We start from the raw sequence: 13266 nt of genomic DNA on the forward strand, positions 1-13266 counted from the left end.
GCCGTTCTCTCTGTAGAAGTCTGTAGGTTATAGGGAGGTTCCAGGTGAATGGGGAAGCCGTTCTCTCTGTAGAAGTCTGTAGGTTATAGGGAGGTTCCAGGTGAATGGGGAAGCCGTTCACTCTGTAGAATTCTGTAGGTTATAGGGAGGTTCCAGGTGAATGGGGATGCCGTTCTCTCTGTAGAAGTCTGTAGGTTATAGGGAGGTTCCAGGTAGATGGGGAAGATTTTCTCTCTGTAGAAGTCTGTAGGTTATAGGGAGGTTCCAGGTGAATGGGGAAGCCGTTCTCTCTGTAGAAGTCTGTAGGTTATAGGGAGGTTCCAGGTAGATGGGGAAGATTTTCTCTCTGTAGAAGTCTGTAGGTTATAGGGAGGTTCCAGGTGAATGGGGAAGCCGTTCTCTCTGTAGAAGTCTGTAGGTTATAGGGAGGTTCCAGGTAGATGGGGAAGATGTTCTCTCTGTAGAAGTCTGTAGGTTATAGGGAGGTTCCAGGTGAATGGGGAAGCCGTTCTCTCTGTAGAAGTCTGTAGGTCTAGGGAGGTTCCAGGTGGATGGGGAAGATGTTCTCTCTGTAGAAGTCTGTAGTTTATAGGGAGGTTCCAGGTGAATGGGGAAGCCGTTCTCTCTATAGAAGTCTGTAGGTATAGGGAGGTTCCAGGTGGATGGGGAAGCCGTTCTTTCTGTAGAATTCTGTCCTAAATACATGTTTTACCTCCCTCTGCCTCCTCCTTTCACCATCCCATTGCAATCCAGACCATTGTACACCGAGTGCACAAAACATTAGGAACCTTCGTAATATTGAGTTAGAGCAGGTGGTCATAATGTTTTGTATACTCAGAGTATATGGCCGCCTTGCAGCATTTAAAACCACTTCATCATATCCAAGGATAAATCATGTGTTTTTAGTTTTTCATCTAAGTGATCAATAAAGTATCGCATGGCATAAACAAGTATCTTAGTTTCTGCAGGAAAATTTGCTCAACTCTGAAGAGGGAGGAAGGACCAGTTGACCACAGTGGCTTTAGCCAAAAGGCTTTTGACCCTTGTTTTGCAATAGTCCTATAAGCCCGACACACCCACAGCTATCATAACTACATCAAGAACAGAGTGTTCCCTTTGCAAACAACACACACACACACACACACACACACACACACACACACACACACACACACACACACACACACACACACACACACACACACACACACACACACACACACACACACACACACACACACACACACACACACACACACACACACACACACACACACACACACACACACACACACACACACACACACACACACACACACACACACACACACACACACACACACACACACACCTTCCAATGTACTCTCGTCTTATCTCTGTTATTTATATGTCATCACAAGAGATAAAGGTACAATGCCTTCAGAAAGTATTCACACCGCTTGACTTTCTCCACATGTTGTTGTGTTACAGCCTGATTTTAAAATGGATTACATGTTTTTTTTGTGTGTCAGTAGCCCACACACACTACTCTGTAATGTGAAAGCGGAATTGTTTTTCCAATTATTATTATTATTATTTTACTAATTCATCCAAAAAATGTAAATGCTGAAATGTCTTGAGTCATTGAGTTAAGTATTCAATTCCTTTGTTATGGCAAGTCTAAATAAGTTCAGAGGTAAAAATGTGCTGAACAGGTCATAACACAGTTTAATTTACTTATAGTCATTTCGGAAACCTTGATGTCATTTTACAAAACTCTAGACACAAAATTCAAAACCAATGATCAAAATGCACATTTTTCAAAACTCTTAACACTTTTTCCAAATGCTTGGATACAATACACATACAACTAAGATCATTTTTTCATTGAACTAAAATCACCTGTTCAAAATGACACAACTTAATTAACATCCAAGTATTACCATTTCAAAGTGCAATTGGGGCGGCAGGGTAGCCTAGTGGTTAGAGTGTAGAGGTGGCAGGGTAGCCTAGTGGTTAGAGGTGGCAGGGTAGCCTAGTGGTTAGAGTGTAGAGGTGGCAGGGTAGCCTAGTGGTTAGAGGTGGCAGGGTAGCCTAGTGGTTAGAGTGTAGAGGTGGCAGGGTAGCCTAGTGGTTAGAGGTGGCAGGGTAGCCTAGTGGTTAGAGGTGGCAGGGTAGCCTAGTGGTTAGAGTGTAGAGGTGGCAGGGTAGCCTAGTGGTTAGAGGTGGCAGGGTAGCCTAGTGGGTTAGAGTGTAGAGGTGGCAGGGTAGCCTAGTGGTTAGAGGTGGCAGGGTAGCCTAGTGGTTAGAGGTGGCAGGGTAGCCTAGTGGTTAGAGTGTAGAGGTGGCAGGGTAGCCTAGTGGTTAGAGGTGGCAGGGTAGCCTAGTGGTTAGAGATGGCAGGGTAGCCTAGTGGTTAGAGTGTAGAGGTGGCAGGGTAGCCTAGTGGTTAGAGTGTAGAGGTGGCAGGGTAGCCTAGTGGTTAGAGTGTAGAGGTGGCAGGGTAGCCTAGTGGTTAGAGGTGGCAGGGTAGCCTAGTGGTTAGAGGTGGCAGGGTAGCCTAGTGGTTAGAGTGTAGAGGTGGCAGGGTAGCCTAGTGGTTAGAGGTGGCAGGGTAGCCTAGTGGGTTAGAGTGTAGAGGTGGCAGGGTAGCCTAGTGGTTAGAGGTGGCAGGGTAGCCTAGTGGTTAGAGGTGGCAGGGTAGCCTAGTGGTTAGAGTGTAGAGGTGGCAGGGTAGCCTAGTGGTTAGAGGTGGCAGGGTAGCCTAGTGGTTAGAGGTGGCAGGGTAGCCTAGTGGTTAGAGTGTAGAGGTGGCAGGGTAGCCTAGTGGTTAGAGTGTAGAGGTGGCAGGGTAGCCTAGTGGTTAGAGTGTCAAGGTGGCAGGGTAGCCTAGTGGTTAGAGTGTGGAGGTGGCAGGGTAGCCTAGTGGTTAGAGTGTAGAGGCGGCAGGGTAGCCTAGTGGTTAGAGTGTAGAGGTGGCAGGGTAGCCTAGTGGTTAGAGTGTAGAGGTGGCAGGTTAGCCTAGTGGTTAGAGTGTAGAGGTGGCAGGGTAGCCTAGTGGTTAGAGTGTAGAGGTGGCAGGGTAGCCTAGTGGTTAGAGTGTAGAGGTGGCAGGGTAGCCTAGTGGTTAGAGTGTAGAGGTGGCAGGGTAGCCTAGTGGTTAGAGTGTAGAGGTGGCAGGGTAGCCTAGTGGTTAGAGTGTAGAGGAGGCAGGGTAGCCTAGTGGTTAGAGTGTAGAGGTGGCAGGGTAGCCTAGTGGTTAGAGTGTAGAGGTGGCAGGGTAGCCTAGTTGTTTAGAGTGTAGAGGTGGCAGGGTAGCTTAGTTTGTTAGAGCGTTGGACTAGTAACCGGAAGGTTGCAAGTTCAAATCCCCGAGCTGACAAGGTACAAATTTGTCCTTCTGCCCCTGAACAGGCAGTTAACCCACTGTTCCTAGGCTGTCATTTAAAATAAGAATTTGTTCTTAACTGACTTGCCTAGTTAAATAAAGTTTTTATTTTTTATTTTTTTTAATTCACACACTACATCTGAGATGACTGTCTATTCATTTCATTACAATGATCTAACTATCAATTGATACAACTGCTCATGTTTTACAGTAAGCCAGGTGAGGAACACTGCAGTTGATATTTTACAGTAAGCCAGGTGAGGAACACTGCAGTTGATATTTTACAGTAAGCCAGGTGAGGAACACTGCAGTTGATGTTTTTACAGTAAGCAAGTTGAGGAACACTGCAGTGATGTTTTACAGTAAGCCATGTGAGGAACACTGCAGTTGATGTTTTACAGTAAGCCAGGTGAGGAACACTGCAGTTGATGTTTTACAGTAAGCCAGGTGAGGAACACTGCAGTGATGTTTTACAGTAAGCCATGTGAGGAACACTGCAGTTGATGTTTTCCAGTAAGCCAGGTGAGGAACACTGCAGTGATGTTTTACTGTAAGCCAGGTGAGGAACACTGCAGTTGATGTTTTACAGTAAGCAAGATGAGGAACACTGCAGTGATGTTTTACAGTAAGCCATGTGAGGAACACTGCAGTTGATGTTTTACAGTAAGCCAGGTGAGGAACACTGCAGTTGATGTTTTACAGTAAGCCAGGTGAGGAACACTGCAGTGATGTTTTACAGTAGTTTTTTTCTTTTTTTGTAGCTAATTACTTTTGCTTTGATTAAAAGAAACCTATGAGTGATTTTATTGTATTTCATCAATAAATGTCATATTTTGTTCAATGATTCCACTCTGCCTGTAGTATTCTCTCTACTAGTTATTTTACAGTAATGTATTTACGTGTAGTACCATAATGAAACATGTATCACATATTTTGTACTACAATATTTAATGAATGAACGAACAACTACACGGTGAAACTATCGGTATCTTGTGTGTGTGTGATCTAAATGAATGTTCCTATTGGTATTTCATGATGAATGAGTTATTCGAACCAATGATTCCGCAAGTGCAAGGTTTCTTTAAAGATATGAAAAACGCTTTGAGAGTTGGACAGCCTGTGTTAGCCTGGTCACGTTCTGACCATAGTTCTTTTGTCTTTTCCTTGTTTTAGTGTTGGTCAGGACATGAGCTGGGTGGGCATTCTATGTTGTGTGTCTGGTTTGTCTATTTCTATGTTTGGCCTGATATGGTTCTCAATCAGAGGCAGGTGTTAGTCATTGTCTCTGATTGGGAAGCATATTTAGGTAGCCTGTTTTGTGTTGGGTTTTGTGGGTGATTGTTTCTTGTCTTTGTGTCTATGCACCAGATAAGACTGTGTTCGATTTGCACATGTATTGGTTTGCGGTCTGTTCATGTTGAGTTACCTTATTAAAATAACATGAACTTTAACCACGCTCCGCCTCTCCTTCCCAGGAAGAAAGCCGTTACAAGTGATGACCGTTTTGAGTTCTGTGTCTAGAGTTTTGAAAAATGACCACAAGGTTCTGAAATTAGTGCCAAATGGATTGTAAAAAAAAACTAAGTTACATGGACTTGAATATCTATGGCAAGTCTTGAAAAATGGTTGTCTAGCAATGATCAACAACCAATTTGACAGAGCTTGAAGAATTCTGAAAAGAATAATGGGTAAATGTTGTGCAATCCAGTTGCGGAAAGCTCTTAGAGATTTACCCAGAAAGACTCACAGCTCTTAGAGATTTACCCAGAAAGACTCACAGCTCTTAGATTTACCCAGAAAGACTCACAGCTCTTAGAGATGTACCCAGAAAGACTCACAGCTCTTAGATTTACCCAGAAAGACTCACAGCTCTTAGATTTACCCAGAAAGACTCACAGCTCTTACAGATGTACCCAGAAAGACTCACAGCTCTTACATATGTACCCAGAAAGACTCACAGCTCTTATAGATGTACCCAGAAAGACTCACAGCTCTTAGAGATTTACTGAGAAAGACTCACAGCTCTTACAGATGTACCTAGAAAGACTCACAGCTCTTAGAGATTTACCCAGAAAGACTCACAGCTCTTACAGATGTACCTAGAAAGACTCACAGCTCTTAGATTTACCGAGAAAGACTCACAGCTCTTAGAGATGTACCCAGAAAGACTCACAGCTCTTAGAGATGTACCCAGAAAGACTCACAGCTCTTAGAGATTTACCCAGAAAGACTCACAGCTCTTAGAGATGTACCCAGAAAGACTCACAGCTCTTAGAGATTTACCCAGAAAGACACATGGCTGTAATCGCTGTCAAATGTGTTTCTACAAAGTATTGACTCAGGGTGTGAAAACTTATGTCAATGAGATATTTCTGCATTTCATATTCAATACCTTTGCAAAACAATTCAAAAACGTGTTTATTTTCACTGTCATTATGGGGTATTGTGTGTAGATGGGTAAAAAATAAATATAAATATTTAACTCATTTGAATTCAGGCTGTAACACAACAAAATGTGCTGAAGGCTCTGTAGCTAGTACAGTTAATGCCAAGTAGAGAAGTGACTGTCAACACAATAAAACTGATTCTACTTTTAACAGCTGAGTTACTTGGATACTCTTGGTGACATTGGCATGAAGTTATTTATGCATCTTTGACAACAGTAAAGCTGCCATGAAGTGAAAGATACATATTTGACAAGAATAAAGCTGTGAAAATGACAGTGGCAGCCAACATTCAGTCTTAATGGCGACAGAAGTTTGGCAGCGTTTCTCATAACACTCCATTGAGCTACACACCTAATGTAAACACATCTATAAAAACTGTTCTCGCCCAAATCGGGCTACAGTGTTTTGTGTTTAGACTTGTTTTTAGTTCTTGCGCCAATCATACTGTGCTTGATGATTTCACGACTTGTTATTTAAAGCCTGCAGGTATAATTACTTCAGACTTTTTTTGTCTCTCTATGTGTCAACATTTCGACTGATTCAAAACGGCAGTTTTCTGTTGTTGTGAGGATCATTATTAGACGTAATAGAGATTCTAACAGGGTCATACACGTCCACAACAAGTCTTAAAATTCATTTTTTAAGACGTAACAACTCATTACGATTGAAATAGTCTCCTGGTTTTCAGACATTACCAAGAACCCTGTCTGATGGTTCTGGTGAGGTTGAGGTCAAAGGAGAATGCTTAGGTCACACCAATGAAAAGAAGTCCAACATGTTTTTTATTACATAATTATCTGTCACGTGTAATACATATTTAGAAATACGTTTTAAAGATATAATTGCACTTTTCTCTGACATTAATTTTTAACCAATATCTCTGCTTTGCTGACATTAATGCTTCCCAGTTCAATGTACATTGGGGCAAAAAAGTATTTAGTCAGCCACCAATTGTGCAAGTTCTCCCATTTAAAAAGATGAGAGAGGCCTGTAATTTTCATCATAGGTACACTTCAACTATGACAGACAAAATGTGAAAAAAAATCTTTAATTAATTTATTTGCAAATTATGGCGTAAAGTAAGTATTTGGTCAATAACAAAAGTTTATCTCAATACTTTGTTATTTACCCTTTGTTGGCAATGACAGAGGTCAAACATTTTCTGTAAGTCTTCACAAGGTTTTCACACACTGTTGCTGGTATTTTGGCCCATTCCTCCATGCAGATCTCCTCTAGAGCAGTGATGTTTTGGAGCTGTTGCCGGGCAACACAGACTTTCAACTCCCTCCAAAGATTTTCTATGGGGTTGAGATCTGGAGACTGGCTAGGCCACTCCAGGACCTTGAAAATGCATCTTACGAAGCCACTCCTTCGTTGCCCGGGCGGTGTGTTTGGGATCATTGTCATGCTGAAAGACTCAGCCACGTTTCATCTTCAATGCCCTTGCTGATGGAAGGAGGTTTTCACTCAAAATCTCACGATACATGGCCCCATTCATTCTTTCCTTTACAGTTCTATTTTGGTTTCATCTGACCATATGACATTCTCCCAATCTTCTTCTGGATCATCCAAATGCTCTCTAGCAAACTTCAGACGGGCCTGGACATCTACTGGCTTAAGCAGGGAGACACGTCTGGCACTGCAGGATTTGAGTCCCTGGCGGCGTAGTGTGTTACTGATGGTAGGCTTTGTTACTCTCTGCAGGTTATTCACTATGTCCCCCCGTGAGGTTCTGGGATTTTTTGCTCACTGTTCTTGTGATAATTTTGACCCCACGGGGTGAGATCTTGCGTGGAGCCCCAGATCGAGGAAGATTATCAGTGGTCTTGTATGTCTTCCATTTCCTAATAATTGCTCCCACAGATGATTTCTTCAAACCAAGCTGCTTACCTATTGCAGATTCAGTCTTCCCAACCTGGTGCAGGTCTACAATTTTGTTTCTGGTGTCCTTTGACAGCTCTTTGGTCTTGGCTATGGTGGAGTTTGGAGTGTGACTGTTTGAGGTTGTGGACAGGTGTCTTTTATACTGATAACAAGTTCAAACAGGTACCATTAATACAGGTAATGAGTGGAGGACAGAGGAGCCTCTTAAAGAAGAAGTTACAGGTCTGTGAGAGCCAGAAATCTTGCTTGTTTGTAGGTGACCAAATACTTATTTTCCACCATAATTTGCAAATAAATTCATTAAAAATCCTACAATGTGATTTTTCTGGATTTTTTTCTCATTTTGTCTGTCATAGTTGAAGTGTATCTGTGATGAAAATTACAGGCCTCTCTCATCTTTTTAAGTGGGAGAACTTGCACAATTGGTGGCTGACTAAATACTTTTTTGCCCCACTGTATGTGGAGGTCAAAGGTGGCGTCGCCGTTGATGACGGTGCTCGTTGTGGACATAATGTCCTAGCTAAGATATTTCTCAGGAGGCCTTCACATTTTACTGCTCAGAAACCAAACATGACACTTGCAATCTGTACCTTTCAAAGTGTGTATAGACAGTACTGTTAGTGCTTTCAGTGTAAATAGACAGTACTGTTTCAGTGTGTATAGACAGTACTGTTTCAGTGTGTATAGACAGTACTGTTTCAGTGTGTATAGACAGTACTGTTAGTGCTTTCAGTGTAAATAGACAGTACTGTTTCAGTGTGTATAGACAGTACTGTTTCAGTGTGTATAGACAGTACTGTTAGTGCTTTCAGTGTAAATAGACAGTACTGTTTCAGTGTGTACAGACAGTACTGTTTCAGTGTGTACAGACAGTACTGTTTCAGTGTGTATAGACAGTACTGTTTCAGTGTAAATACAGACAGTACTGTTTCAGTGTGTACAGACAGTACTGTTTCAGTACTGTTTCAGTGTTTCAGTGTAGACAGTACTGTTTCAGTGTGTATAGACAGTACTGTTTCAGTGTGTACAGACAGTACTGTTTCAGTGTGTATAGACAGTACTGTTTCAGTGTGTATAGACAGTACTGTTTCAGTGTGTATAGACAGTACTGTTTCAGACAGTACTGTTTCAGTGTAGACAGTACTAGACAGTACTGTTTCAGTGTTTCAGTGTGTATAGACAGTACTGTATAGACAGTACTGTTAGTGTTTCAGTGTAAATAGACAGTACTGTTTCAGTGTGTATAGACAGTACTGTTAGTGCTTTCAGTGTAAATAGACAGTACTGTTTCAGTGTGTATAGACAGTACTGTTAGTGTGACAGTACTGTTTCAGTGTAAATAGACAGTACTGTTTCAGTGTGTATAGACAGTACTGTTAGTGCTTTCAGTGTAAATAGACAGTACTGTTTCAGTACTGTTAGTGCTTTTCAGTGTAAATAGACAGTACTGTTTCAGTGTGTATAGACAGTACTGTTTCAGTGTAAATAGACAGTACTGTTTCAGTGTGTATAGACAGTACTGTTTCAGTGTGTATAGACAGTACTGTTTCAGTGCTTTCAGTGTAAATAGACAGTACTGTTTCAGTGTGTATAGACAGTACTGTTTCAGTGTGTACAGTACTGTTTCAGTGTGTAGACAGTACTGTTTCAGTGTGTACAGACAGTACTGTTTCAGTGTGTATAGACAGTACTGTTTCAGTGTGTATAGACAGTACTGTTTCAGTGTAAATAGACAGTACTGTTTCAGACAGTACTGTTTCAGTGTGTACTGTTTCAGACAGTACTGTTTCAGTGTGTATAGACAGTACTGTTTCAGTGTGTATAGACAGTACTGTTTCAGTGTGTATAGACAGTACTGTTTCAGTGTGTATAGACAGTACTGTTTCAGTGTGTACAGACAGTACTGTTTCAGTGTGTATAGACAGTACTGTTTCAGTGTGTACAGACAGTACTGTTTCAGTGTGTACAGACAGTACTGTTTCAGTGTGTATAGACAGTACTGTTTCAGTGTAAATAGACAGTACTGTTTCAGTGTAAATAGACAGTACTGTTTCAGTGTAAATAGACAGTACTGTTTCAGTGTGTACAGACAGTACTGTTTCAGTGTAAATAGACAGTACTGTTTCAGTGTGTACAGAATGTACTGTTCGTGCTTTCATAAATCAGAAGCACAGCAATGATGGTTGCTGTAGCTATGGAATAGTTCCAATGGTCATTTTGGTTCATTTGAATTTGAACTGAGTGTAAGTCATTCCTAGGTTTGCCAAACATAGATGTGAACTGGCAGTAATCTGCTGCATGACTTGTCTAATCCCCACTAACAAGTCAGCATGTTTCCAAACAAACCTGCGATTTTACATGTACAATTTGGTCACGATGAGAGAGGAGGAAGTCGGAGTGTATGTACAGGTCATCCCTTTCCTGTCGTCAAATGACTTAGTAGCGTCATGATGGGAATGTTTATTAATAGGATTCATCAATTAATTATTAATCAATAAACATTATTTTGCAAAACGTGGTGTAAAGTGTCATATTATGATGCAAACTGAAAATGTATTTCAACTCTATATCACTGTCGGGGCGGCAGGGTAGCCTAGTGGTTAGAGTGTAGAGGTGGCAGGGTAGCCTAGTGATTAGAGTGTAGAGGTGGCAGGGTAGCCTAGTGGTTAGAGCGTAGAGGTGGCAGGGTAGCCTAGTGGTTAGAGCGTAGAGGTGGCAGGGTAGCCTAGTGGTTAGAGCGTAGAGGTGGCAGGGTAGCCTAGTGGTTAGAGCGTAGAGGTGGCAGGGTAGCCTAGTGGTTAGAGCGTAGAGGTGGCAGGGTAGCCTAGTGGTTAGAGTGTAGAGGTGGCAGGGTAGCCTAGTGGTTAGAGCGTAGAGGTGGCAGGGTAGCCTAGTGGTTAGAGTGTAGAGGTGGCAGGGTAGCCTAGTGGTTAGAGTGTAGAGATGGCAGGGTAGCCTAGTGGTTAGAGTGTAGAGGTGGCAGGGTAGCCTAGTGGTTAGAATGTAGAGGTGGCAGTGTAGCCTAGTGGTTAGAGTGTAGAGATGGCAGGGTAGCCTAGTGGTTAGAGTGTAGAGGTGGCAGGGTAGCCTAGTGGTTAGAGCGTAGAGGTGGCAGGGTAGCCTAGTGGTTAGAGTGTAGAGGTGGCAGGGTAGCCTAGTGGTTAGAGCGTAGAGGTGTCAGGGTAGCCTAGTGGTTAGAATGTAGAGGTGGCAGGGTAGCCTAGTGGTTAGAGCGTAGAGGTGGCAGGGTAGCCTAGTGGTTAGAGCGTAGAGGTGGCAGGGTAGCCTAGTGGTTAGAGCGTAGAGGTGGCAGGGTAGCCTAGTGGTTAGAGTGTAGAGGTGGCAGGGTAGCCTAGTGGTTAGAGTGTAGAGGTGGCAGGGTAGCCTAGTGGTTAGAGTGTAGAGGTGGCAGGGTAGCCTAGTGGTTAGAGTGTAGAGGTGGCAGGGTAGCCTAGTGGTTAGAGTGTAGGGTCCGCAGGGTAGCCTAGTGGTTAGAGTGTAGAGGTGGCAGGGTAGCCTAGTGGTTAGAGCGTTGGACCAGTAACCGAAAGGTTGCAAGTTCAAATCTGACAAGGTACAAATCTGTCGTTCTGCCCCTGAACAGGCAGTTGACCCACTGTTCCTAGGCCGTCATTTAAAATAAGAATTTGTTCTTAACTGACTTGCCTAGTTAAATAAAGTTAAAATTAAAATAACCGTGTGTGTGTGAGGTGTACACTTTTGTTTCAAAGTAGATTTGTTTAAGACCTCTAAGAAACTGCTCTGTGTGACCCTGAATTAAACCAACCATATGTAAGGTCAATAAGCCTTCTACAACCCACCCAGACGAATGAATACTGAGTCCAATATGACAAGTTGTCTTTTAGAACAAAAAAAAAATAGGTCTTTGTGATTGGTTGTTTTTTTACAGTTACGTCTAGAGGAAAATGTTTTATCAAAGAACCTCATTGGTCAATTGTGATGTTTTGATTTTAAGATAGAAGTATTGTATTAATGTTTTTTGTTGATTATGTTGATAATGTTATTGTTGTCATTTGTGTTTATGACAGGCATAGCACCAATACATTCCTTGTAAATGAACATTGAAAAAGTACACAATCAGAAAGTGGAACAGTGTAGTAAAACAGAAAGGGGAAGGGATGGCTCAACCACTTTTCAGTTCAGGTGATGAGGAGGAGGAAGGGTCTGTCTTTACATAACACTGCCTGGTTTATTCATGTTCCCATAAGTACAGTGACAATAGTGAAGTTACTCATTGTTACATTGCACTTACACTGTACTTAGGGTTACGGTAAGGCGTAGGGCTGGTTAGGATTACTGCTGTAAGTACAGTATAACAATGAGTAATCACAATAATGATTACGTTGTACAGTAATTACAGTAATAATGACAGTAATAATGACAGTAATAAGTATACAGTAATAATTATACAGTAATAATGACAGTAATAATGAGACAGTAATGAGTGAGATAATGTGAAGAGGTGTTGTGAGGTGTTTCATGTATCAACAACGTGAGAATGAGGATGGGCGGTGTATAGAGGTGAAGTACAGTACCTGTGGAAGAACAGCAGGATGGACAGTGTGGTCTGGTCGATGTTGCTGTTGCAGATGCCCTCGTTGAGCAGGTAACAGGGGTCTCTGACCACAGACTCCAGAGAGTCCAGCCTCATCATGCTGTTCAGCTTGTCTGTGTTCACGTTCTGGTTCTGGAACGTCAGCTGCTCACGGAACTGGCGGAAGTGGCTAAGCGACGTGGGGCTGCCCATCAGAGGGGTGCTTTGGCCTCTGCCTTGGCCCCCACTTCTAGCTGGGTCGTCACAGTTGGCCAGGTCCAGGCAGCAGGAGCAGCAGTCCAGACCGATGGGAGAGCGACATTCTTCTCCTTCTGACATGATGACAGCAGATCAGGCAGTCAGGTCAGCAGAATACCTTGAGGGACTGGAGAGACGAGGACAGAGCTCCACAGCAGGAGAGAGAGGTATAAAGAGAGAAAGAGAAAGACCGTGGCACTGGTCTCTCTTCTTCTCAGGCTTGTAGTTGTTGTTGTGTGTAGGGTGTATTCCTCAGCATACGCAGAGGGAAGGATTGCCTCCCTCCAGGTTCTCTGGATTGGTTGTGTTGGTAAGTCAAGTGTCCCCAGCTTCCTCCTCTTCCCTGACAGTAGGCAGTCAGTCGTGTCTCCCTGAGTCTCAAACTTGTCACGTTAATAAGGCTATGTTTGCTTTGGTTGTGAGACACTCGCTTCTGTGTCTGTGGGAGAGAGAGAGTTAGCCAATGCTGTGCTGTCTGTGTCTGAGTCGAACACACTCGCCCTGATTCAGCGGGAACGTGTTTCAAAGCTGCTTATCACTTTTTTTTTTGCCCAACGTTTGCGTGCTTAGAGACAGAGGGAGGGAGGTGGGGAAACCTTGTGATTGGTAGATGGCTGGCCCTCCTCTTTCTCTGCTCTCTCAACTGCTACATCACAATTGTTATTATTAAAGAGAGAGAGGGAGAGAGAGGAAGCAAGAGAGACACAGAGAGAGAGACACAGAGAGACACAGAGAGACAGAGAGACACAGACACA

The 13266-nt window shown here is 42.9% G+C and overlaps 1 protein-coding gene across 1 annotated transcript in view; it reads right to left on the minus strand.

Moving 5' to 3' along the window:
* The window catches only part of LOC124010772 (TSC22 domain family protein 3-like), an 81945-nt gene extending 68912 nt beyond the window's left edge, over positions 1 to 13033 (minus strand). The window contains exon 1 of the mRNA XM_046323426.1: positions 12255 to 13033. Coding sequence (XP_046179382.1) covers positions 12255 to 12592 — 338 coding nt within the window. The 5' untranslated portion in view covers positions 12593 to 13033. The remainder of the gene's footprint in view (positions 1 to 12254) is intronic.
* Between the last annotated feature and the right edge of the window lie 233 nt (positions 13034 to 13266).

Source organism: Oncorhynchus gorbuscha, linkage group LG23, assembly GCF_021184085.1.
Source record: "Oncorhynchus gorbuscha isolate QuinsamMale2020 ecotype Even-year linkage group LG23, OgorEven_v1.0, whole genome shotgun sequence".
Taxonomy (NCBI): Eukaryota; Metazoa; Chordata; class Actinopteri; order Salmoniformes; family Salmonidae; genus Oncorhynchus; species Oncorhynchus gorbuscha.